The sequence below is a fragment of the Acipenser ruthenus genome, chromosome 30, assembly GCF_902713425.1.
Source record: "Acipenser ruthenus chromosome 30, fAciRut3.2 maternal haplotype, whole genome shotgun sequence".
Classification (NCBI taxonomy): Eukaryota; Metazoa; Chordata; class Actinopteri; order Acipenseriformes; family Acipenseridae; genus Acipenser; species Acipenser ruthenus.
The window spans coordinates 11,736,285-11,763,180 of NC_081218.1; the positions used below are offsets into that span (position 1 = coordinate 11,736,285).

General features: G+C 43.8%; 3 protein-coding genes across 6 annotated transcripts in view; 2 read left to right on the plus strand and 1 right to left on the minus strand.

The window, feature by feature from the left end:
• The window catches only part of LOC131702729 (phosphatidylinositol 4-phosphate 3-kinase C2 domain-containing subunit beta-like), a 30,752-nt gene extending 15,505 nt beyond the window's left edge, over positions 1-15,247 (plus strand). The window contains exons 14-33 of one of the 2 annotated variants that reach the window (XM_059004602.1): positions 242-353; positions 1,992-2,134; positions 4,295-4,483; positions 4,752-4,845; positions 5,057-5,151; positions 5,504-5,684; positions 6,934-7,041; positions 7,184-7,276; positions 7,442-7,571; positions 7,687-7,823; positions 8,078-8,247; positions 8,495-8,651; positions 8,877-8,986; positions 9,265-9,466; positions 9,745-9,869; positions 9,964-10,081; positions 10,964-11,051; positions 11,883-11,989; positions 12,297-12,425; positions 12,763-15,247. In XM_059004602.1, coding sequence (XP_058860585.1) covers positions 242-353; positions 1,992-2,134; positions 4,295-4,483; positions 4,752-4,845; positions 5,057-5,151; positions 5,504-5,684; positions 6,934-7,041; positions 7,184-7,276; positions 7,442-7,571; positions 7,687-7,823; positions 8,078-8,247; positions 8,495-8,651; positions 8,877-8,986; positions 9,265-9,466; positions 9,745-9,869; positions 9,964-10,081; positions 10,964-11,051; positions 11,883-11,989; positions 12,297-12,425; positions 12,763-12,960 — 2,686 coding nt within the window. In that variant the 3' untranslated portion in view covers positions 12,961-15,247. The remainder of the gene's footprint in view (positions 1-241; positions 354-1,991; positions 2,135-4,294; positions 4,484-4,751; positions 4,846-5,056; positions 5,152-5,503; positions 5,685-6,933; positions 7,042-7,183; positions 7,277-7,441; positions 7,572-7,686; positions 7,824-8,077; positions 8,248-8,494; positions 8,652-8,876; positions 8,987-9,264; positions 9,467-9,744; positions 9,870-9,963; positions 10,082-10,963; positions 11,052-11,882; positions 11,990-12,296; positions 12,426-12,762) is intronic. The other variant, XM_059004603.1, reaches the window with a different exon arrangement.
• LOC131702731 (acidic mammalian chitinase-like) overlaps positions 1-26,896 on the minus strand; it is a 122,645-nt gene that overhangs the window by 58,237 nt on the left and 37,512 nt on the right. The window lies entirely within an intron of this gene.
• Positions 16,619-22,547, plus strand: LOC117434044 (protein phosphatase 1 regulatory subunit 15B-like). The gene is made up of 2 exons (XM_034056568.3): positions 16,619-19,702; positions 20,677-22,547. Exons 1-2 carry the CDS (start codon positions 17,744-17,746, stop codon positions 20,866-20,868), a joined length of 2,151 nt encoding a protein of 716 aa, XP_033912459.3. The 5' UTR covers positions 16,619-17,743; the 3' UTR covers positions 20,869-22,547.

Here is a 26,896-nt window from a genome sequence, read left to right on the forward strand (position 1 = left end):
ATATATATTAGTTTACAGAGCCTGGAACACTGTGTTTATGATTACCCTATTAGAATACATTCAAAACTGTTTCCACTGGGAACCTGCTTTGAGTTAGTATGCAGCGCTCAACAAGGTTTGCAAAACAGGTTGTGATGGGGTCTTGCTGTGCGCTCATTGAGCATCTGGAGGATGGTCCTTCCTTGCAATAGCTTGCTCCTTTGGATTGCACCCTGGGCTGATGCAGTGTTTGTCTTCACAGTGTTCTGGCGTGTGGGAGGAAGCTGCTGGGACTGTGGCCTTCAACCCCAGAGAGCAGGAACACTCGATCCAGCAGCCCCAACTTCAGCCAGCCAGACAGTGTCATCCTGCAGGTACCCCCATCCCCTTACCTACCCCCTCTTTCTGTATCGCTGTCCCGCTCTCAGTATAATGCAGTGCTTACTGTAGTTATATCCACCTATTGTAAAAGTATTCAGACCCATCCCAGGTTTAGTTTTCCTACCCTTATCAATTTATATAATCTGTTGCTAATTGATCATCTTGCAGCTTTTAAGTATCTGATGCAGCACAGATTACAACCAGTTTACCAAAGAGTCTGAATCCAGGAAAACTGATCTCAAGCAAGGCTATGAAATTATAATTAATACCCGGGTATTTTCCAGTCTGGATACCCAGATTTATTGCTTTCAAAGTTCTGCTTCTGTTAGTAACAGGACATGGTTTCGTAAGGGCAAGCTTGTGAATGGACGCTATTGTGAGGGACTCCTGCAGTGGCTGATGAATAGATGGATTAACATCACTGTTCTGTCTCTGAGCTGCATGCTCTGGGATCAACCCGGGAGAGCTTGAGGCCTAAACGCTGCACCCCATCATGCTTGTGGGAATAGAAAACCAACAGTGAGGTCGTAGAACAAGCTTCCGGGAACGTGACCTTTGAACTACAAGCTGTCCCAGTTAATCGGTGGAAGTACGATGCAGAAAGATTTGTAAGCAGCTGATAATGGACCCTGGAAGTGTGAATAAGAATAATCAAATACTTGATTATGTGCGAAAAGAAATAGGTGGAGCGCAAGATGCAGTGAAAAGTTTCAGTGCTGTCTTCTGAACTTGCCAGCATTCCTGCCTTGCTCCAGATGAGAGGGGAGGCTGAACAGCTGTGTGGATAGAAATCAGACACTGCAGAACAACCGGCCTCCCTCTTCATAATGCAAGAATAAAACCCCTGTCAGACTATTGCTGAATACCATAATCTATTCTGTATTTACGGAAAGCCAGTATGAAAATGTCCTCATCTTTTAGTAAACGTTTAGTATGCACCACCCTTATTGTAGTGCCCTCTTCGTGGTTAAGACAACGGGAGAGTCCAGTATTTGCATTCAGGACATACTGTATAGAGCCTGTATTTGTCTTGCATGGTGATGTATTACTTGCAAGCTTGTTGCATCTTTATTTCTTTCAGTTATTCATTTTTTCTTCCCCTCAATCACTTTTTCTTCTCTCTCTGCCACTCTTCTTTTTCAGGTTGATGATGTGGCACAATGCTTTCCGCAGTGCTCCAGCCAGACACCCTCCACTCTCTCCTCCTTCCCTCCCTCTTGCCTCTCTGACAGGACCAGCCTCTCTCTCTCTCTCTCTCTCTCTCTCTCTCTCTCTGCCTCTCCCTCGGAGACTTGTTGTATTATTAGCACTTGTAACATTATCACTTCCCCCAGCCCTCTTCTTCCTTTTGAAGTTTGCAATATGCAGATATTTTGCAGACAACACTGAACGAAAAGTTGCTGCTGTTTCACTCCCAGGTTCTCTGCTATTCATTTTGTAACATCAGCATGGCATTTTCTAAGTTAAAATAATAGGATTTAATTAAAGACTGGAGTAATCTCTTTGAAATTCTCTAATACCTTAAAATATATAATTTGAGCACACAACAATTACAAAAATGGACAAGCAACCCCTGAGTTTGTGTCTCAGTTAAGTGCTCTCCAATAGAAACCCATCTCTTTGTCCCACAGGTGGATTTCCCCTCATCCTCTTTTGAGGTGCGCTTCACCACCCCCCCGCCCGCCGAATTCAGCCCCCAGTACGAGTTCAGCCGTCTGGACCGGGACAGCCAGAGACAGCTGCAGGACGTCCTGCACAAGAAGTCCCTTTTCTGGTAAGACTCCTGTTTCCGAAACGGCACAACTGGTGCCTTTCAAAGCAACAACTAACTGTAAAGTAATGTTAATCTTCACAAGATCTGGTGAGGGGTGACTTGCTTTGACATTTTAATGTTGGTGTTGCTGTTCGGTATCAATATGTTTTGCAGCAGAAGAGCTGTGTAACGGAAGTATATTGCAGTATTATATTGGGTCATTGTTCCTGAATCTTTAATCCCCATAATACAATCAATTCTCTGTATGTATTCCCATTTCAGAGCTGAGGCATTCCCAGCGCTATTCAGAGTGGGGGGGGGGGGGGGGTGAGGTCATAGATGGGGAATCTGAGAGAGTGATAGAGAAATGGAATCTGAGATGGAGGGGGAGGGGTGTGGTACAGTATAGGCAAAGGGGCCATCTGTAAAGGAACCTCCCTCCCCCTCCAAGATATATCACCACCGCCATCCCAGTCTGTGCTTACAACAGAACGCCTTGAAAATCACTTTTATCTAGTCGGTGTCCAGCAAATACAGAAACATTTAAACAAAAATACACCTATAACATGTTGTAAAACCGTTACTCATCAAAAACAGCTAATTAATGGTCCGACATGGCTTTTAAAAATTCCCCCCATTGCTATGTTCTATGGACAGTCCCTGATTTAGGGTGGTTATTCAATACGGGACTGGCTGTGCTACAGGGCTGGTCACACCCTGGGGGGACATGTGTGTACACACACACACACACACACACACACACACACACACACACAGACAGACAGAAGGTCCAGGGCTCTGTGACTCAAGCGGTGTTGTTGAGTGCTCTAGCCCGCCTGCCGGCCTGCTTGCTTGCAATCTGATCCAGGCTTGGCTGGTGGAGCGAGGGGAACGGGACACTGCTGCTCAGGGACTCAACACAAAAGGGACTGTCTCCAACGCACCCCCTCCGCTTCGCAGCTGGAACAAAGAGACAGAGAAGCCAGGGGGAGGAGCCTGGCTCACATCACCGGATGGGAGGGGCATTGCCATGGACCCACCCAGAAAGAGCAGCAACATGCCTGGGTCTTTATCATTATTTCATCCATAACTCGAATAAGTCTGGTAGATAATGTTTCAGCTAGTGCCTTTATCAAACCATGTAATAAATACAACGATGAAGGCAGTAGCGGAAATGTTTGTCTGCTTGGCTTATTTGCTTATACATTATTGTTATTATTATTCTTCTTATTATTATTATTATTATTTATTTCTTAGCAGACGCCCTTGTCCAGGGCGACTTACAATTGTTACAAGATATCACATTATTTTTACATACAATTACATTATTTTTTCACATTATTTTTACATACAATTACCCATTTATGCAGCTGGGTTTTTACTGGAGCAATCTAGGTAAAGTACCTTGCTCAAGAGTACAGCAGCAGTGTCCCCACTTGGGATTGAACCCAAGTCCAGAGCCCTAACCACTACTCCACACTGCTGCCCTATTATATGTATGCATGTATTTTTGTATATGGCTGTATGTATTTATTTATTCAGTTGGTTATTGTTGATTTTATTTGATAAATGTGCCAAAATGTATGTAGAATATTGCAGCTAACATGACATTGAATCTATCAGGATTCAATGTGTTTTCTAGTACTAACTGTACTGTGTAAAGCAGGTGATCTTCTACAACAGGTGCTCATAAACACTTTGCACCTGTATGTATGGCCACTCAGGTGTGCCTCTTCCTGTCTGATCTCACCTGGGCTGTGTGATTCAAAGGGGAGTTGAGAAAACATGCTGACAGAAACAGTGCTTTGACTCTCCTGGCTCTCTGGCTATAAAAGGGCTCCATCGCCCCCTGGCGGAAAACCTTGAAACAGCAGCAAAGTTCCACTCCTGTCAACTTAAAATAAGTCCATCAAGGGACAGGAACTTTTAAGATGCAAAAATATCCATTCCAGGAAATGCTTTAAGCACTATTCCGATATTCATCATTATATACACTCAACATTTTATTTTTTTCTATTTACAGCTTGTATTTTTCTTTTTGTAACTGGCTCTCTCTGATTCCCCTGCCTATCGCACCCCCCCCCCCCCCGCCTTTCTAAGAGCAGTCGAAAGTCTAATTGCCTTTCTAGTCCTGTTGCCCCCATGTCTAACTGCCCCTCTCTCTTTCTGCCCCCTCTCTAGGCTTACTCAGGAGGACAGGAAGCTGCTGTGGGAGAAGCGCTATTTCTGCCACGCTGAGAGCGGCTGCCTACCCCTGGTGCTCGCTAGCGCCCCCAGCTGGGAGTGGGCTTGTCTGCCTGACATCTACGTGCTGCTGAAGCAATGGGCCTGCATGAACCACCTGGACTCTCTGGGGCTGCTGCACGCCATGTAAGACAATCAGGCACACACTCATAAACCTAGAGCATTAGGAGACGGGCTGCATTTTATAGCAAGAGGGATTAAAAAAAAACTACACTAGAAGTCCGCTTTACAAGAATAAAACCAGTGTGCGTCTTGAGTCGAAATATAAAAACTAAGAAAGAGTGTCAGCATTTACTTAGTGACTATGCTTTCTATTAAAAAGAATTGAATTCCTCCTCCAGTCTTTCATGAAACCTGCTCTACCAGGAACATTAACCCCTCTCGCTGTGTGTAGATTCCCAGATCAGGAGCTGCGGCGCACAGCAGTCCAGTGGATGGACTCCATCTCAGACCCTGAGCTGCTCGACTTTTTACCCCAGTTGGTGCAGGTACGGGGTGGGGGGGGTATTGAAGGGTCAGGATTGGGTTGGGTTGGGTTGGGTTGGGGGGGGGGGGGGGGGATCTTAGAATTGAAATGCATTCAGGATTTCAGATTTGTTATAGAGACCTCATGCTAAGGGATCAATAGGTACCTGTAAATGAAAAGCTTCCTAATCCTAATGAGGGGTGCATTCTCCTTCTCTCCCACTCTTTGCCCAGGCCCTGAAGTACGAGTGCTATCTGGACAGCCCTCTGGTGAGATTCCTGCTGCGAAGAGCCATCGGGGACATTCGCATCGCACACTACCTGTTCTGGTGAGTACTGACACAGCGCCCTCTGGAGCATCGGGTGAGTCAGAAGATAAGAACAGTTGGGACTGGACAGCTGCAAATAAGATCTGGCCTAGCAAATAAAAAAAGAGGACACCTGAGCAACTTGATTCAAATTCAGTGACGGAATGACTTGCCTTCATAGAATTTAGCAGTTTAATTTAGCTTTGTACATACTTTCTTTTCCAGAGCTGTACTCCACGATCGTTCATTTAATATCCTCCGCAGAGTGTATTGAAATCTCACTGTCCAATTGAGAGATTCACAGGGCTGGATGTTTAAAAGCCTTGGAGGGTGTCCCCACTTCAGACCCTCCCTCTCTCCCCTCTCTCTCTAGGCTGCTGAAGGACGCCCTCCAGGACTCCCAGTTCAGTGCGCGTTACCAGTACCTGCTGGCTGCTCTGCTGTGCTGCTCGGGGAGGGGGCTTCGAGACGAGTTTGACCGGCAGTGCTGGTTTGTCGGTATCCTGGCCAAGGTAGCACAGCGTGTGCGAGAGGCCTCGCCCTCCTCCCGACAGGTCAGTGCGCTAAACCATTATTATTATTATTATTATTATTATTATTATTATTATTATTATTATTATTATTATTATTATTATTATTTATTTCTTAGCAGACGCCCTTATCCAGGGCGACTTACAATCATAAGCAAATACATTTCAAGTGTTACAATACAAGTAATACAATAAGAGCAAGAAATACAATAACTTTTGTTCAAGTGTGACAAACCGCAATTCAATAATACAGCAGATAATAGTGATAGTTACATCAGGATATGATTAAATAGTGATAGTTACATAAGGATATGATTAAATACAAAATACTACAGGTTAAACACTTGGCATATTACAGTATTTTGAAGTACAGGATTAAATGCAGTAAGATAGGGGGCAGATAAGAGCAAAATAAAGCACATTTAAATGAAGGGTGATAGTGTCCCAGGATACAAACAGAGGAGTTCTACAGGTGCTGTTTGAAGAGGTGAGTCTTAAGGAGGCGCCGGAATGTGGTCAGGGACTGGGCAGTCCTGACATCTGTAGGAAGGTCATTCCACCACTGCGGAGCAAGGGTGGAGAAGGAGCGGGCTCTGGAGGCAGGGGAGCGTAACGGAGGTAGAGCCAGTCTTCTAGTGGAGGCGGAGTGGAGAGGTCGAGTGGGGGTGTAGGGAGAGATGAGGGTCTGGAGGTAGCTGGGTGCAGTCTGGTCAAGGCATCTGTAGGCTAGTACAAGAGTCTTGAACTGGATGCGAGCGGTGATCGGGAGCCAGTGGAGCGAGCGGAGTAGTGGAGTAGCGTGGGCGAAGCGAGGCAGAGAGAACACCAGGCTGGCAGCAGAGTTCTGGATGAGCTGGAGCGGACGGGTGGCGGACGCAGGGAGGCCAGCCAGGAGGGAGTTGCAGTAGTCTAGGCGGGAGAGTACCAGGGCCTGGACCATACTATACACAGCCAGAGCTGCCACATAGACATGCAGCTATGGACAAACGTTTTGCATCACCCTATAGAATGAACTCATTTTGCTTTGTAAACAACCCACAAGGTTACTTTTAAGGACCCAGGAGTGTCTAGTTGTTATCTTATATGAAACAGGTTTATTTTCCTTTCTCCCCTCAAAAAATGGTGCTAGTTGCAGTTTGAAGTAAAGACCTTGATAAATCTGTTCCTTTGTATGTACAATAAACAGAATTTTAGTTGACCTTTTTAAAGCCCAACGCAGGTGTATTCAGTGCAGTGTAGAAAGCTCGGGTCCTTATAGTGTCGTTTGTTCCAGGCGATTCTGCGCGAGGGTCTGGACGAGGTGGGGCAGTTCTTCACAGTCAACTGCACCTGCCGCCTCCCTCTCAACCCCAGCCTGCTGGTCAAGGGCATCAACATCCCGGTAACTATGGGGGGACAGGACGGGATGGGAACTGTGTGTGGGTCCGTTCATGAAGACCGTTTGGTAACTTCTCCAGAAGAAACTAGCATCCAACACTCCCTCACACTCCCCCTCTCGCTGTCTCTGTCTCTACTGCTCGCAGGCCTGCTCCTACTTCAACTCCAACGCTGTTCCTCTGAAACTGTCCTTCCTCAACGTGGACCCGCTGGGCGACAACATCAACGTAATCTTCAAGGTACACGTTGCATATAACAAAATTCACTGAGGCACGTTTAAGGAGTGTGCAAGTTATAGTTGTTAGTACATCTTAACAGCAGTGATTAAACTGCAAAAACATGGCTGAGCCAGTCTTGTGCGATTTAGTTATGTTTGACCCACCCCTTGTTGGCTTTGTGTCCAGTCAGGGGATGATCTTCGCCAGGACATGCTGACCCTGCAGATGATCCGCATCATGAACAAGATCTGGGTGCAGGAGGGGCTGGACATGAGGATGGTCATCTTCCGCTGCTTCTCCACTGGCCGCGGACGAGGTGAGAGACTAAACCCTGCCATACGAAATGAAACGGGAGCTCTGTTACTGCTCTGTAGTACCGGAGGCAGCAGTGGTATACGTGTAATAAATCTCACTCTCTGTTTGCATTGCAGGAATGGTGGAGATGATCCCGAACGCAGAGACACTGCGGAAGATCCAGGTGGAACACGGAGTGACCGGCTCCTTTAAGGATCGGCCGTTGGCTGACTGGCTGCAGAAACACAACCCCAACGAGGACGAGTACGAGAAGGTGAGGGGGCCTGTCTGCTCCACCATCCAGAAAATGACAGCGTTGTAGCAGGGTCATTTGCAGGGGTAGAAATAAGACTCCCATTGCATAGCAGATACATTCCTGGTTATGAGCTTAATAAGACACACCTGAGCTTGTTACCTGTACACTAATCAAGCTTGTATTAAACCCTGGAATGGGTGAAACTGCTATGCAATAGGAGTCTTATTTCCACCCCTGATTTAGTGATCTTGTTTCCCTGTGTGTTTGTCTAGGCGGTGGAGAACTTCATCTACTCATGCGCAGGCTGTTGCGTGGCCACCTACATCCTGGGGATCTGCGACCGACACAACGACAACATCATGCTGAAGACCAGTGGGCACATGTTCCACATCGACTTCGGCAAGTTCCTCGGCCACGCGCAGATGTTCGGCAACATCAAACGGTGAATAAAAGAGAATATCTGTCAGCAGAGAGTACTGTTTCTAGCAAGAGATGCTTAGGAATAGATGATGATGATGATAAAAGGATAGGGCGAAATAAGAATATTCCTCTTTTGAGAATAGTAAGTGTTCAGCAAGTGTGATCTGGAGTTATCAGCAGTGATATTAGCTATGTGTTTGTACTGTTCCTGTGAAACCGTGTGGATGAGTGGCGGAGTGACGCGCTCTGGTCTGTCTCATGTCTTGCAGAGACCGGGCCCCCTTCGTGTTCACCTCGGACATGGCGTACGTGATCAACGGGGGAGACAAGCCATCCAGCCGCTTTCACGACTTTGTGGACCTGTGCTGCGAGGCTTACAACCTGATCCGCAAGCACACACACCTCTTCCTAAACCTGCTGGGGCTGGTACGAGAGCTGAGGCTGACTTCATATCTAGATAACAGTGACTGGAGATCACGCTGCGTAAACTGTTATATTCCCTGGCGCACTAATGATTTAAAGTGAATACATACGCATAAGTTAAATATTTAAGGATAATAAATGTCTGCCGTAGATTATAAGTACCTCTGATACCTAAGTTCCCTCTGACCACTGCCTGACCCCCTGCCCTCCCTCCATGACCCTGTGTAGATGCTATCCTGTGGTATCCCCGAGCTCTCCGATCTCCAGGACCTCAAGTACGTGTATGACGCCCTGCGCCCACACGAGTCTGAGGCAGATGCTACCATGTACTTCACCAGGTGAGCCTGCAGAGCGCCGGCAGGAAAACGAGAGCATTTACACCGTTAAACAACAGCCACAATAGTTAGATCCTGGATCGGCAGCTCAGTGTTTTAAAGCAGCACTACTTTAAAATCTTCTTAAACACTTAAGTAGTTCTGACGAATGGCTATGGAAGTGATCCAGTATCAACAGTAAGTGCACAGTCCAGGCTGTGTTCCGGGCAGGTTGCCCTGTGGTCCCAGGTGACTGGGTGGTGGATGCTGTGCACTGACACTGTCTTTCTGTGTGGTTGCAGGCTGATCGAGTCGAGTCTGGGCAGCGTGGCTACAAAGCTCAACTTCTTCATCCACAACCTGGCGCAGATGAAGTTCGCCTCCGCGGAGGAGCAGCCCGTTCTGTCCTTTGCCCCGCGGGTTCACAGCCTCAAGAGTGACGGGCTCATCCGCAACCTGTACGTGTGCCGATACCAGAGAACATACAGCCCCAGCAAGGGATATGTGAGTGATCTAGCACTGTCTGCTTTATAGCTTGTTTAATATCCTATTGCATGTGTTCTGCACATCTTCACAATTTGTGCTAAAATCATATTTGTATTGCATGGTGCACATATCTGGGAGGGTGGTAGTGATAAATGGAAAGTTGCTAAGTGTATAAAATATGTAGAAGCTAATAAATAGGTAGGCCTATTGACAGAAATGTACTGCAAAGACATTTAGATGATGCACACTGTATCCCCCATGTGCTGTGAGAGTCACGCTGTGCTTGTTCTCTGCAGACCTACATTGTGAAAGTGGAGCGCGACGGCCATCAGGAGGCAGCGTTTGTGCAGCGGGGCTTTGAGGAGTTTCACGAGCTGCACAGCAAACTAAGGCTCCTCTTCCCCTCCTCCAAACTGCCCAGGTACACCTACACCACACACACACAGTGTGCTGCGTTGCGTTGTTTGGCGTGTTCTGTTAGATCTTACAAACCCTGTTGCGTCTCGCTCCTCCAGCTTCCCGAGCCGGTTTGTTATCGGGCGATCACGCGGGGAGGCGATGGCAGAGAGGCGTAAGGAGGAGCTGAACGGATACGTCTGGCACCTGATGCACGCTGCGCCCGAGGTGGCACAGGTAACCTAATTACAATTACAGCAGAATTACAACCAAGCAATAATCAAAGGTGCAAATACAGAAGCATACTTTATAACCTTTATATATATATATATATAATATATATATACAGTACAGTGCAAAAGTTTTAGGCAGGTGTGAAAAAATGCTGTAAAGTAAGAATGCTTTCAAAAATAGACATGTTAATAGATTATATTTATCAATTAACTAAAGTGAGTGAACAGAAGAAAAATCTAAATCAAATCCATATTTGGTGTGACCGAGTTCCTTCAAAAACTGTGTGCAAGTGTAACTAGAAGAATTGATGCTGTTTTGAAGGCAAAGGGTGGTCACACCAAATATTGATTTGATGATTTGATATTTTTGAAAGCATTCTTACTTTACAGCATTTTTTCACACCTGCCTAAAACTTTTGCACAGTACTATATATATCACTCTGAGGGAGATGAGTGCTCAGCACTTTCATGGAGGTTTTATTTTGCTTGGAATCAGGGAGAGGGAGGAGCAGTGAACATGTTTGTTCATTTCTTTATTTGGAAATGTGTTTACTGTCTGTGCTATAGAAGCAGCAGAGTGTGTGGCTTAAGAGATCAGATTACAAGCAGACAGGCCGGAATTACCACACTGATTGCACAGCAAATATAGTTCGGTAGCTGGAGAAACTGCACGTTTGTATGGTTTCCCAACTGTTTTTAAAGCTTAACTCGCCCCTTCCTTGTCTTTTATTTTTGGCATCTGTTCAAACAATTTTCTGATCATTTGCCCATTCCCCTTATTCATCCAATCCATTAAAAAAAGAAGAAAAAAAACACTTCAGCTTGTGTGTCTCTCTCTCTCTCTCTCTCTCTCTCTCTCTCTCTCTCTCTCTCTCTCTCTCCACAGTGTGACCTCATCTACACTTTCTTCCACCCCCTCCCTCGAGACGACAGACAGGGAACAGTAGTCAACGCCCTGCCGCCCAAACCAGCTGGTGAGTCTCCTTGTCTGTCACTCCCTTTCTCTCGGGTGCTTTTCCTCTGTTCTTCTCTCTTTCTCGAGTTGCTCCGCTGGTGGTGTTAGACTCTGGATCTGCCACAGCCACAGGCAGATCACGACCTACCACCCAGCAGAGGAGATGGCAGACTTCAAAGTTACATTATCCTTGCACGTGCCTACAGTATGATTTGACTCTTTCCAACAATCACACAAACGTGGTGCCTAAACCTGGAGATAATGTGAGATAATCTCAGGTCACACAAAATGGCATGACCTGGGATTCAAGCCCAGAGTCACCTGACTACATTTCTCTTATTTACAATACAATTTACATTTTACAAACTGAATTTGCATAGTGCTTTTCATGAGCAAACACCCAGAAGTAAGTAAAGCAACAAGCCTGGGCAACAACCCTGATTAGGTTGTTAACTTAACTAGCCAGGAAAGATAAGGCAATGTTGATCTTTCCCTGAGCAATCGGACTAGTAACATGAGTAGCCTGCTGTAGCCTGAGAGCTGGACTATACAGTACAGAGTGTCCTTGGAAGGTCATGGCAACAACACAGATCTCTATGGCAACAGTAAAACAAGCAACATAAAGGACTATAGCCTCACACATTAGCAAAGATAGTAGTGTGCAAACTTTACTACTGAGTTCTGACATAAGTAACCCTCTACTTTGCCAGCTATAAAGTACTAGTACCGTGGAAGTGCATAACACAGATCCTGCTACAGTACAAACTGAGCTCCAGTGCCCCTCACTATACGGGCACCTGTAGCTGTGGTCCCATCTCACCCCACCTCCCCCTTGTCTCTCTCGTCACAGAAGTATTGTGGACGCCCCCTGCAGGTCGAGTGGTTGGGGAGGTGAAGCTCTCCATCTCCTATAAGAGCGACAAGCTCTTTATCATGGTGATGCACATCCGTGGGCTGGTGAGTACGACTGCCAGGGAAACAAAGAAGAGCAGGGCAACTGCAGCTGCTTTTCCAGAGTTCAATCATACAGAGTTCATAGGTATACAAGTCAGCAGCTCCTCGGTGGGCAGAAGCAGTGGGTGTGTTGGGGGGTGCTTGTTTACCATTCATACTGAGATTGGAGAGGTTAGAGCAAGAATGGGAGCTGGTGTCATGATTGCATCATTCTGAGATCTTATGATATTGATTGAAGAAATAGCTACCAGTGTGTCGTTTGTCCAGCAAAGCACTAACCCCCCCCCCCCCCCCTTCCTGTCCCCCACAGCAGCCCCTCCAGGACGGAACGGACCCTGACCCGTATGTCAAGCTCTACCTCCTGCCCGACCCCCAGAAAACCAGCAAGAGGAAGACCAAGGGGGGCCGTCGCACCTGTAACCCCACCTACAATGAGATGGTGAGTCTGAGAGCGTGATACTGAGGGAGCGAGGGAGAACATAGTGCTCCAGGCACTTGAAACAAGACCAGAGTCTGAGCAAGACTGATTGGCAGAGACAGGGAAAGACAGTGAGCACTCACGTAACAAGTGGAGTGTAAGCAGGCTGATTTGTTTTGGACTATTGACCCTGAAATGTTGCAAAGCAGCTAGATTAATAAGCAGATAGCATGCGACAAAAAAAGCGAGCAAGAACCTTACATACAGCAAGATGGGGCTGGAGAGTAAATGTGTGCTTGTTAGACCTAAGCGGTGTCGGCTTCAGGCTCACGGTTCATTTTGTATGCTTTTGTTCCAGCTGGTCTATGATGGTATCCCACGTGGAGACTTGCAGCAGAGAGTCATCCACCTGCGGGTGCTGAGCGAGGGGGCGTTCTGGGAGAACACGCTGCTGGGGGAGACCTTCATCGCCCTCCAAGACCTCGACCTCGACCCCAGCCACAGGAGGGTGGGCTGGTACCAGCTGGGCACGGTCGGGCAGGACACAGTCCGGTAGAGAGGGAAGGGGATGGGGAGTGAGAGGGAGAGGATCAGGAGTGAGACACAGGTGGGAGAGTGTATTTTTGTGAAGGATAGAGAAGGGGTAGACGAAGTTTACAGCCAAGGGATTCAGAAGAAAAGACTTGGAAGAATATACCCCCAGTGGGGGAGTGGAGATGGGGTCACTCTGCATCGGCTGAGACTGTTAACCTTCACAACACAAACCCTTCTGAGATCTGGGATATTCTGCACAGCTCTGTCGTTTACTACTTCAAATCTGGAGTTCTGATACCTCCAGTAATGCACCTCCCTGCACCAGGAATCTGTCTGTTTCTGATATTGCACTACCTACTCCCACCCCTAATGCAGATTAATCTTTACAAAACTTACTGCGGAAAGGAGATGCAGAAGGCTTTGGAAATGGATGGCATCTGCCCATCTGTCTATACTGTATCCTGCGAGTTGCTTATGACTCAGAGACAAAACAGATGTTTGAAGAAAAAAAGGAATCTGGTTATTTCTTTTTTAATGATGTTCTATAATTTGAGCTTGATGTGAGCTCTTGCACGTTATGCAGTATATATGATAAATATATACTATATAGAATATGATACAGTTTATAAATGTATGTATCTCATGTGTGTTTTATAGTACAACAGGATGAATTTTCCCTGCCCAGTCTCTTTAAGGTGATTCTGGATTTGTACTGTACATGGGTTTTGATGCCCAGCAGCCAATAGTTTGTGGCTATCAGAATATTGAATTATGAATTGGGCAACTAAGTGTCTTCATTTTGTAGCCCAACTGGATTCTGTTGACTCGTGGAGTCTTTGTATAGTTATCCCCTCCCCCTTGTATTTGATTGCCCAGGATAGTAAAGACGAGTCTTGTGGAAATAGCCACTAGTGTGCCACAGTCAAAGCCAGCATGGTTGCACGTTTTAAAGTGCATCTGAACAAGGTTAAGGGTAATGGTGCTTTCACACTGCACTTTTCTTTATCAGCGGATTGCAATGGAAGTGTTTTAAAGATCTTCAGTTACACAGGGCTTCCAGGTGATGTGAAAGTGAACGTGGAGGGTGAGCCTGCTGGCAGCGTATGCACTTCTATTCATCTGCTATTCTGGGGAAAGAAATCAAGGCTGCACTTGTAACAATCTGGTTCTAGATCCATGTAGTTATGTCATTGATGTTATTCTGGTGAATATCATTAATCATGTAGGGGTTACTTTAGAATGATCTTTTTTATTGCAGCATTTGGGCACGAAGCCAATCGAATTAAAGGTAAACAATAACACTTTATCTTTATCTCTGGATAGATGTCCCCCTATGCTTCACTTCACGAGGTGCTGAAATTCAGTCGGTTATTATATGTGGTTTTTTAATTATTATATGTTTTCTTTTGTAACCCATGGTGCTACATACCCACAGGTTATCTGACCAATCCACATGGCCTAATCAGGTGTGTTGAGCTGGCTGGGAGGGAGGATTCCTTCTTGATTGGGTTTGACACGTGGCCACGCCCTTCTTGCTGGGTGGGCTTTAGAAAAATTCCATCCAGCTGAGGCAACCAGCTAGAAGGGGTTCTCAAAATTCTAGCACTAGCCATTGTGGCATTATAGAGAGGTTATTTAATGCCCAACACCATGGCTGAGTTATAAATTTGATGGAATTTAGGTACAATACTCCATGAGTAAACCCCTTACTTATTTCTCGTAGTATCAAATCTTTAGCAACTCGAATCCCATGGTTCTGGTCCGGGACTTTGTTCTAAACATCCTTAATTATTGTGACTGGCAGCTGGCAGCTGGTTGGAACATGTTCCTGGACTGGAATAGACTTGGAGGAGCAACGAGTGAAGTAGCACTCTCCAGCAGGAATGGCTTTATGAATGGATACTGTGTTTTTGACAGTATGAATGAGCACATGTTACACATGCTATGGACTGCTCTATGGGTGTTGTGCTGATGTGAAGCTGTTTGTACTTTGCAAGCAGTGAGGGGGTGTGTTATCCAGCAGTGGCTGGCAGATAAGGGGTCCCACCCCACCACATACACACAGGAAGCAGCCCCATGAGCTGGGTCCTTATCGTGGCTCTGACTGCCCTGTTTGAATATAGGATGGAATGGAAGTTCAAACTGAACAGGACTTTTGTGTGTTGTAAATATTGAGCATATTATTATGATTGTTGTTGTTATTACTATAGATTATCAAAGTGTGTGTTTTAGATTTTCAGGTTAATTATTTAAGTCGTGTGTTTTTTTTTATTTTATTTGCACTAAGTAATAAAATTTGAAAAGCTTGATTTAAGTCTTATGATTAAGTCGCATAATGTTTCCCTCACACCTACATCATGCTGGTAAAGGCTTAACTGCAGAGGAGTTCTCCCTAAACAGCTGGACAATCGCATGCTATAATAGCACCTCTTCCAACTCCCATACACATACAGTACCATGCTTTGGGTGTTGGTATTTAGACCAGGTTCCTCGTTGATCCTCAACAGCAAGGGCAGAGTGCACACACATATGCACGTTGCTGGTGAAGGAAGCAGGCCTGTTTTAACCCTATGCATGCTGCACTGGGGTAGACACAGCATCTTCTCTTGGGGATGATTTCCATGGTGCCCACAGCTGCTCTCCAGCATGACTGTATACACACAGCGCTGAATTCCAAGCCGAAGTAAGAGTTGCATCAGGATGGGGAGGTCCTGTATAGACTTGACAAGTGAATAATCTCTGCCGCTCTCCAGAGAGAGACTGGAAATTAGCAGAAATCTTGCTCTGTGTTATCTTGAACACAGCTACGAACATGGCCGGGAAATTTGACATGTTCTCTTTCGCTACGGTGCACAGCTCTGTGTGGTGTTCAACTAGAATGCCTGAAAAAAGGGGACATACCTGTCAGTCATCATTGGTGTCTGTTTAGACTGCCTTTGGATAATACAGAAGAAACTACCAAAAATATATATTTTTAGCAATGCTCTGATGCCTGAAAAAAATGCATATTTTGTATGAAATATTTGAGCAATAGGACATAGATTTATACAGCTTCAATAAACAGATACTCTCAGACATAAATATTGCTGTTATATGTCGCCAAATCGGGTGACATTTTAGATAATTTTCTTTGCAAAACAGCCATACAGAATCACTAACAATAGTTGAATACACTACAAACTCCACCCTCAATATCCTCTCTATCAACACGTTTAGAATAAACAAGGTGAAACCATTACTAATTTACCACAGAAACAAACGGGTGCATGCATTGTTAACCAGTGTGTAAACCACATTGAAGGCAATGCCATATTTAATTGGAAATGAACATTTACATTTTGTAGTAAAAGGTCAGTGATAAATAACAGGTTACAGTGTCAGTCTGTTTCTTGGAACTGCAAGCAAGGAATTCTCGGCTTGCACGCGATTAACGATCTGCGGTATGCATTTCATAATGAAACTAGAACTGAAAGAAGCTTCTTCAAAAATACATCTGAAAACACACCAAAGAAAAGGATACAGCCTTTAAGTATGTCACGCACGTTTCAATTCAGTCTCCATTTACATTATTATAAAGATCTGACCCTGCTTTGAGTTCCAAAGTTCCCCAAAACATTTTTTACAACGGTTTAATTATTTGAAATTAAGGCTGCCTTTTTATAACTAGAATACAACTCCAATCTGTAATACTATCAAACAACTTCCCATCTGACTCCCTCCATCTCCACTAGGACTTGGGATTGTTAGGGACAAAGGTTACTTTAGCTGCATAAGCAGTACTGAGACATGTTATGCGTAAGTAAACAGCGGCAGAGCAGTTCAGTTCAAAAGTATGTAACGTAAAAAAGGATATTTTGTCTTCTGCTGTAAGCGTATAGTAACTTGAACGACTATCCCTAAGATGCAGGTCACTGGTATTGGTAATTCTGCGACGCTCCCTTAACTGTCTGATGAAATCCTCTTACTGGGAGCTCGGCAATGAGAAGGCAGTGAAAATAGCTGTCAAAGAAATAAAATAATAAAAAGGGTGAATGACACTCAATCGGAGGAGAGTTGAAAGAGTTAAACACCTGATTTAAAATAAGAAATAAGAGGAAGCTGTCAGAGTTCACCTACGGAATTATTTGTTTTGCAGTAATAACTGGTTGAGCAACACAGCAGCAAGCCAGTCAGCAACGCTACAACGAGAAAGGCAAAAAAGAAAATGGCTTTCAGTTCAGTACGCGACCAGGATACCAGCTTTTTATTTAGATTTTCTTGTCTCTCCGTGTTGTGTCCGTCCTCTTCTCTCCTCCTCACATCCATCTGTATGAAGCTGGCAGCCCGAATGAAGTTCGTTAATTATAATTCTCAGGTTCATTTTGCCGATACAAGCGCCGGAGAGATGGCGGTCCGCACACACTGGGAGCAAAGGCGGCGAGCTAACTGGTACGTGACACACTGCAACTCATGCTAACGAAAAATGGACTTTGAAAAATAAAAGAAAATAAAAATACAAAAAGAAATAACAGTATTGGACATATTGTGAACTGTTGCTGTAATAATGGAGCTTTGCGGTTTTATTTTTTGAAATTAAAATCGAGTCGAGGAAGGCATATGGAACGTTTTGTTTTTATTTTATTTTAAATAAACTTAAAGGATTTAAAAAATATATTTTAATGTTTATTTAAAGCAGCCTTTTTTTTAGCGTGTATGTAACGTAACATAAACTATATCGTATATTAAGTTTATATGAAATTAAACTAATTCTCCCTTTAAAAAATATATATTTATATATCATTTATAATAATTATATCTAAGTCAAAATGTTTAGTCACAGCAGAATGAACTCTGACGGACTGTACACAAAAGAGATGACTGGACCCAGTAGCTCGACCCAGCTTGGGGTGCCCTCTCATGAGCCTGGAAGTCAGGATAGCTCGTGGATTGGGTTTTTCTCTTCAATGATTTCAAGGCCGAATTTCTCCTTCTTACAAAGATACCTACCCGGGCGGCCTCAGACACAGAGCCACTCCAGCAGCGGGACTGGGTGGATCAGCGGGGAGTTTAAGCAAAGCCTAGCATGCGAGCATATGTTTCTAGCCCGACTTGAAGAGGATTGGATGCAGACGGAACACCGTCCTCATGTCGGCTTGTTGCATTACCAAAATGAAAGCAACTACGGTATCGGCGGCGGCCAGGAACCATTTTCGCTCTTATCAACCGGCACGTCTCTTGACTGGTTTACCAAGGACGGCCTCGGAGTGATGGGGATACATGGTGACAGAGATATGGACATGTATTCCAAAGACCCTGTCCCTGCGAATGCACATGTGTCTGCAGCGAGGCATTGTTTAAACCAGGTTCTTGTCAACGTTATATCGGCACAGGACGCCAAGAGCGGCAGTGAGGTGCTGACTGGCAAGAAAGGTCAGATAATTGAAAGGGAAAATTCGACATGGGTGTCGGCAGGGCAGGTAAAACAAACCTGGTGGGGGCATTTTTGGGGAACTGATTATAACAATACCGCTGGAAGTGGTGCACAGGGAGTGGAGCTTTCGGGTAGATCCAGACCAGTGCAACAAAGTAAAGGACAGGACAGTACAGGGATTCATCAGCAGCTGCAGCCCAGCCCTGTAGCCGCTCCTTTGTGTGCGGAAAACGCTGGATATCAGTTTCACAAAGAGCGTCCTCCTGTCAATGCAAGCTCACAAACGGCCTTACCGGAAACTTTTCTCTCTGAAAAGCCCCTGTTAGCGTTTGGGAGGCCCTGTGCTTGTGCGGCTGTTGCAGCCACTGCCACATTCAGCACTGAGGCGATAGTGCTGACCCCAGACCAGGACAATGGGTACTCCAGCTGGGAGGAGGAGCATTTCGGCTCCAAAAGCCACAAAATGGAAGCTTGTTGTTCAAGCCAGGCCTCCTCTGAGGCTGTTAGGTCTGAGCAGCAGAGCTGTGGGGAGGTGGGGGAGCCCCACATTGGGGTGAGCAGTGGGTCTATGGGCCCCGAGGGGGAGATGGAACAGAGGGATACAGGAGATGCCACTCTGGCCTGTGATGACTCAAATGTGGAAGCACAAATTGAGGTCGCCAGTCAAAGCCTGCCCGTTTTCGCCAGCCCCCAGTGCCAAAACAAGACCATTGCATTTATCATGGGCGCCCCCTGCAGTGAGGAGAGTGAGTCAGAATTGGACCAGGACTGGGATAGTGACGATGATGATGATGATGATGGGTTCAATAGTGAGGGGTCGTCTGACTTTTCCGAATCAGAAGAGGATGATACTGATGAGGAAGAGGGTGGGACAGAGGAAGCGGAAAAAGAAAGGCTCTGGAATTTGTTCAGTCAAAGCAGGGATCCCTACAACCCCCAAAACTTTACCGCTGCAATCCAGACTGTTAAGCCCAGAGCTCACTTTGAGGAAGATGCAATGACTACAGAGGAGGAAGTAACAGAAGCAGAGTGCTCCTCAGGGTCTCAAAGCCCATGGAATTGTGAGGATGACCACAGCAGTTGTGATGAAGCAGAGAGTCTCAAACTATGGAATTCCTTCAGCTGCAGAGGGGACCCCTATAACCCCCTGAATTTCATGGTTCCCATCAGTACTAAACAGGGAGGGGAGCGGTGTAGCGCCCCCTTGAGCAGCAAGCAAAAAGCGGGCAGGAGAGCTCCTTCACCCTCCATGCAGATGGAGGAGGCAGAGGAAAGACTGGACAGCGGCTTCTCCGAGACCTGCCACACTGAACAAGCGCAGAAGACAAGCAAAAGATGTGGCAAGCAAAAAAAGGTAATAATTCCCTCCCCCTCCCAGTTGCATAGCATTCTGAGCTATTCCAGGTTGAACTGTAACCTTGATTTCAAATCTTGAACAACAGTAAATATATCTTATCATTAAGTACAAGGTTACAGCCTGGGAGCCCCATTAAATAAAATATCTGTAAGGGTTCCATAAGCTTTAAGGCACATTAAGCTACACAGGTGTGCTACGTAAAAGGCCATACAGTTTGCATCATTGTTTGATTTAATATGGCTTTACAATAATTTCTGTATGTGCACTGGAGCAAAAGCTTAGTAAATCTGATTTCAAAGTACAAAATTGCCTATTGTGTGTAATTATAATCGTTACCCATGCATTAAGAGAGACCAAGCTGCTCTTCAAGGTCCATTGATTTTGATGCATTTTTAATTTATACTGCATTCCATTGCACATAAAAAGAAACCTATACAGAGTTCCTCATTCTCTGCGTCTTTACCCTGCTCTTAACCCTAATCCCGGGCATCGGACGTTGATTGATTCTCCAGTCGTCTCCCAAACAGATTGCTGAGCAACTGTGGGAGTGATGTAAAGACCACAGGGTGCTACGAGCGTGTTGATAACACACATACTTACCGTACTCCTGGGGTGCTGTGGGAGGAGTGATGTAAACCCCATGCAACAGGCTGGCTGATTGCTATGATCAGCTGATGCAACATTGCTGTTCAGGGGTTCTTTAGGGAGCAGCAGTTGCCTAGATGTTAGTAATTGCAGACTGTACATGTTGTAAGCATGTTGCACAATCCCTGTCGGTTATTATTAGTCATCAGGGTGGCTGATATCCCTGTTGGTCATTGTTAGTCCATTGTCCGCCCCTACTAGGTAAATTATTCAGGGAATATAATTTTTATGGTCCCTTATCTTAGTATAATTATCTTAATGGTTACAGGTTCTCTTTGTAACTAAGAGTTCCCGTGTAACTAAGAGTTGTGTGTTTTGTGCCCTAGGTGATGTTTGTGGACGAGGTAGAGGAGTTCTATGCCAGCTGTGATGAAGATCGCCGTGGCCCCTGGGAAGAATTGGCCCGTGACCGCTGCCGCTTTCTGAGGCGGGTACAGGAAACAGAGGACACAGTTGGATGCTGCCTTGCGCCAGCCCACCGGCAAAAGGTCTTCGAAAGACTGTATGAGAAATGCTGAGTTTCTGAAAAAAAAAAGGGACAGCAGCTCAATCTACCTTAAACTTCAGGGAGACGGGAGTTCCAGAGCAGAGCATTCAATATGTCTTGTCAATCCCATTCAGAGGAATCTGGTTTAGGCTGCACTAAACTTGGCCCCCTCAAATGCTATACCTCTTTGCAAGGTCATTTTCAGCTGTGTGCAGTGAGCGGGTATGGTCCCAGCTCAGTCCCCAGTGCATGCAGTGAAATCACAGGTCACTAGCCATGGTTCGAAGCCAGCTCACGACACAAGCGTTCTGATGCGATATCAGTCTTTGCACAGCAGTAGTTTAATGGAGTTAGAATCAATGATTTGCATCCCTAACTTTAGCATGGCAGATATTATCAGTGGCCCTCCTTTTGTTGTGCCTTTTGATTCTTCACTGTCTACAAGTATAATTCCTTACTGTGACGTCGGTCCCATAGACTGATTACCATTGGAGTAAACCGATTAGATACCAGGAAGCAACAACAATATTTAAATCTTTCATGCAAATGTCTGAAAAGGGGTTCAGTGATAAGCCTCCTTTTGCTTATTAAACAGTGTGTTTTTGTGCTTAAGCCTTAGTTGGGAGCTGATCATTAACGTATTGAAGAGGCTTATAAAACTACCACATTTCTTTTTCTAAAAATAACCATGGGTTGGGCTGGTCTAGGCTATACCTGAACTGTGCATTATTTAGAGTAATGGAGATCTTAAAATAACTAGAAGGTTGATTCCAAAGTCCAGCTAAGCAGCAGTTTGATTTGGAGGGGTTGGTGATCTTGAAGTTTTTAGTCGTGAAAAAATGGGCCAATTCCTGGGGTTCCTGTGGATGTTCTGCTGAGTATAAAAGACATTGAAAACAAAACTATCAATGTGTTTGTCTGCCAAGACTAAGGTGTGTTCATTTTACTGAATATATAAAAGGCGCATCAACTATGCTCAGTGTTAATTTTAGGACATATACAAATTGTATTTTTTTCTTTTCTAAATCAATTAATAAAATAGAAAAAAAGAAGTTGGGCACAATAATAAGGCAAGTGGATAATCTTAAATGGCGTTATTAGGAATCATACCATTCCATATGGCAACAACAATAAACTGAAAACCATTTCTCTTTTAATTCTGTTTTAATTAAATTCGCTGTGGGTTAAACCTGACTTCACTTGATCCAGGTCTCTGGCTCAGAGTAATACATGCGATTTAGGCCACTTTAATAACTGCAACTCGTGCCTTCTCTTGGAATATTAATCTGCAATAAGAGACTGCCCTCAGGTTTTTTTTAGATCTATGGTGTAAGAAGCATGTTATATTAAAAAGGTGTGCACGAAGCAACATGAGCTAGGGTGTGGCCATTCCAAGCATGGGTGGGGCATGGGGTACTGTGGGTGTGGCCAGCACAACATCATAAAACCACTGCCGGTATTTCCAGTACTTTGGTAATTTTTTAACAAACAACTAATATAGCTGTTCTTAATTCAACACAATTAAATTATATCAAATTTTATTTTTGTATAACTTCCATTCTGGGTTAGTGCTTCTGCAATAGACAAAGGAAAACAAAACAAAGTGGCAGAAGCTTAATTAAAATAAATAAATAAATAAATAAATAAAGCTTCTGTCTGACCAGATATACTTAAAAGTAATAAAACAATTATAAAAAATGTTCATTCAAATCTTTCTGGGGGTGTCTTATTTTTGTAAGTCTAACATTTCTGTTTTTCTTTGCCCTTGTGTCTTGTCAAAGAACAAAGATATATATGTTTTCTTTTTCAGAATTTCTACTTGGAATAAACCCAGCCTTGTACCTTTTGCAGTTGCATGTAGACGCAGCTCCACTTTATTTGCCAGAAAACCCTTAGCGTTGCCTGGAGTCTGGTGTGGCATGCAGGTTTGTGGAGGGGTGATAAAGAAGGGAGTCAGACTTTTAGTTTCTGTGTAAGTGTGATAAAACTTATATTTATCTCAGCTGTGTTGCTAGTTCGAGCCACTCTGAAATTAAGCAGTCGACTAGTAAATCCTTTCCTCTGCATCTTGGCACAAATAAGGCTGAAGTGTAGAGAATATAGATGCTCCACTCACACCAATCTGGGATTCTGGTAGACCCAGTTATTGCTTACCTGCATGGGACAGTCTGTTGCAGTACAGGTGCTTTTGACTTTTGAACTTTAATACCCACTGAATTGACTTGTCATCCCTGCATAGCAACAGAAACTGCAAGAATATGGCAGGGAGGGTGTTGCTTGTTGGAGTGCTGATCCCTGAGATTACACAGTGTTTGCATTTAGGAGAGGTAGGGTATTTTTAATTTGGGGGGTTTATATAGTCTCTTAGGAAAGAAATCCCTCTATTAATTTCTTCCCTTGCCTAAATATAATCCCTAGGAACGAGAATGATCCCACAGGCTGCTGCTGATTTTAATAAAAAACAGAGACAGATGTGTGCAGAGGCTGTGCTGCTCACATGGTAAATGCAGACATAAGAGCCAGGGGATTAAGCAGGGGTCACTTACAGTACATATTATTAACCTCTTAATGTCGAACTGTTCCAGGTCTGATATATAAAAATAAAAAAAAAAACAATCAAAATGAATTCACACTTTTACCATCATGGAAACACCTGGCATTTGAGATCTGGTCCTGTTTTTATGTTAAACAAGTTTAACAGAACAGTGCTGCGCTGGCGTTCTATATGCAAAGTGTCTCAGAACCAAAAGTTGAATAGAACCCACCCCCCCCACACCCATTAAGAAGGGACCGGTGCCAACTGCACTTGCATTGCAGTATACATTACTACATTTATTTTTCAACAGACTCTGTGATAACTAATAATATGTTTTGGTTCTGTGTTTTTTCCAGACAAAATTAAACAAAAAAATAGTTGGGTGTAGGAGTTCTAGTTTAAGCTCTTGGCCCAACCGTGTAAGACAGAAGCATAACAGGTTGCAGTCTTTATTTGACTTTAATTTAATTAATTATATATATATATATATATATATATATATATATATATATATATATATATATATAATGTGTGTATATATATATATAATTATAGGCTCACCATTACAAAAAATAGACAGTTGTTAATTACATACAGTAACATTTTAATGCAGGACAATATATGAGGCTACTGCTTAATTATATGTATTTTGCTAAATTACTGCACACATTATTCAATCGTGTGTGTGTGTCTAATATATATATATATAATATATTTATTTATATAATCTGCAGTTTGTATATTGGGAATTAAAAAAACAAAATGAGAAGTCTGAAAGGACATCATTTTAAACAAAATAAACATAAATGGTGCTGGAACCATTAACTGGAGCAGTTGTTCATTTGCATAGAAAATCCATTTAGTTGATCATTGGCGCGCTCTTGTGGCTTCATAAAATATAACAACATTAAAATAAAAAATAAACTAATTACAAGTCGGTATACCGGTATAACAGGATTAGATAGAGAGAAAACAGAAAATTGAAAGTGAGTCTCTTGTACATTAGTTCCAGGTAGGGTTGCAACCTATCTAAGCGTTTCAAGCAACCTTATTATCCAGGGAATGAGGGTCTGTAGTGGCTAAAGCCTCTTGCATCTGCTGACTGCAACCTGAAGAGTGGAATAACAGCCAGTTTCAGAACTGACAGGATCACTGCGGTCTCCGCCCTATGCACCTGAAACCTTTGCATTCTGAAACTTCATGCAGCAGGTAAGCAGAGGGCTTCATACAGCCCATATGGTAAAAGCATAGCAAAGTATAGCAAAGAATATTATAAGCATGGTGTCAGGCCTGGTAAATTACAGATCACTGGGGGTGAAGCGCTGTAAGACTGGTTAACAAAAGCATGAGAAATGCATAGTGCAATTGTTCTACTCTCAATACAGACCTGACCACAACACTGCGTTAACTCTAACCAAACATTTAAATGATCTGACCTCCACTTAACCCCTAGCTCATTTCTCTAAAAAAAACATTACAGTATTTGAATATTGAAGTAGAAGTGAGGTAAGGGTTTAAGATGAACATTTCTGTTTTTCCCATGCTTAGCAGTTTGGGAGGGAGGGAGTGTGTCAGGAGAGCTGTTTGTTGCATACAGTTAGATATTGATCAGATTTCAAGAGGAACATGATAGAGGGTGTATATGCAACAAATCAAGCATTGAGATGTACTGTGTTGCTCCTAAACTAGTTAATGTTATACGTAATTTGGAAACCTAAGTTTTAGTAACAAGAAAAATGTTACAAAAATGTAAATCTGTTCTACAATGTAATAAAGTGTGTTGCACCAGTGCAGTAGCAGACTACAATGGGTTAACTCCAAAACCCTGAAATAGCCCGGAAATCTCTAACAAGTAGCTTTTCCTTTATATAATATAACCTCCCTTAAACCACAAACCCACCCCTTTCAGGAAGGCTGAACAACACATTCCTGCACACTCCCTCTTATATGTGCATCATAGTGACAGCACAGCTAGCTGATACACTACAACTACGACAACCGACGATCTTCAAGATACCGGACAGGGATGAGCATAATCAAAACCTACACAAGATACTGTACCAGCCAGGGATGAGCCTAATCAAAACCTACACAAGATACTGTACCAGCCAGGGATGAGCCTAATCAAAACCTACACAAGATACTGTATCAGCCAGGGATGAGCCTAATCAAAACCTGAACATTGACAGAGGGTTACAATTGAATTTAATTGTCCATTTCATTGAGGTAGCCTTCATTAAATTCCATTAATGTTTGGCACCATATTTCAACATGTAAATTACAATAATTTCTCAAATCCTTCCCTCCAGCCACAAAGCTAATGCAGTCCTTGGCTTAGTCTTTTTGTAAGACTGTGCAAAGTGATGTAGTGATTACAGGTATCCAAAAGGGGGAGCTGTTCTCAAGCAATCACCAGCCCACGGAATGTGTTGTAGAATGCTAGTGGGGTTCTTTACCGTGATTTGAATTGCATGCCCATTCAGAGTTGGTTGAATTTTTAATTGAGGTAGACTTTTAGCGGTTTAGCAATAGTTTCTGCTGGTTTACTTTTAATTGGCTTCTCACAAGTTCTCTCACATTCAATATGCTGAAGTTGTGTAAGGTTTTATAAAGTTAAAATTGGAGCCAGTGCTATCTAAATGCTTCCAAACTTTAAATGCATAGTCGTATTTTGTCATCCTGAAGCCCAAATTACTGATGTGAAACAAATCCTCTATCAAAGTGTTTTTACTCTAGTGTCTAATATTTAATGTGTTTCTTCCCATATTAACTCCATTCCAAACGGCAGACCAGTAAACTCTGTTGTAAACTTTCTTGTGTTCTTAGATATTTGTATCAGCCAAGCTAGTTATGTGAATGCTGTATTACACTGGGACAGAACCCATAATCCCAGTAAGTTAGTTACTGGTGTGCTTTTTGTATGGTAAGCCTTCTGAGTAAGTGATATATGTGACTTTACTGAGAAATACCAGTCATCAGGATTACTGGAACTACCTTACTGTTCCCTGCATGAAGATAAGTAATCATACCTACTGGTGTGAGACTTAATACATACTGGCTAACTCCTGCAATAACTCCAGTCAGTTCAATTAAGACCTGCTTGCTGCTGGCACAGTCCTGATAATGTGAGTGACATCGATGTAGTTTTAATTACTAGGACTGGTAGACGGACAAGTACAATCCCTTCCAACTTTAGAAGTCATATGTCTGTTCATAGTTCTAAAATAGTGGTAGTTAACAATCAGGACGGTCATGGCTTAGGTGATATGACGTTAATGATTCTAGTACTGCTGTGCTTTAGTAAAATGTCCATCGCACATTTCATGACCTGCATTCAAAGTTACTGTTGCATTATACTGAGATCAGTCCCAATCATACGTCATTAAGGCTCTGAGGTCAGACTAAATCTGATAGGGGTGGTTTTGAGAGATTGCTGTTTTGTTATATTCCAGTTACTGTACATTCCAGAGGCTGAGAATCATACCGTTTGATTGTGTTGAACCCACATGCAGCTGCATTCACT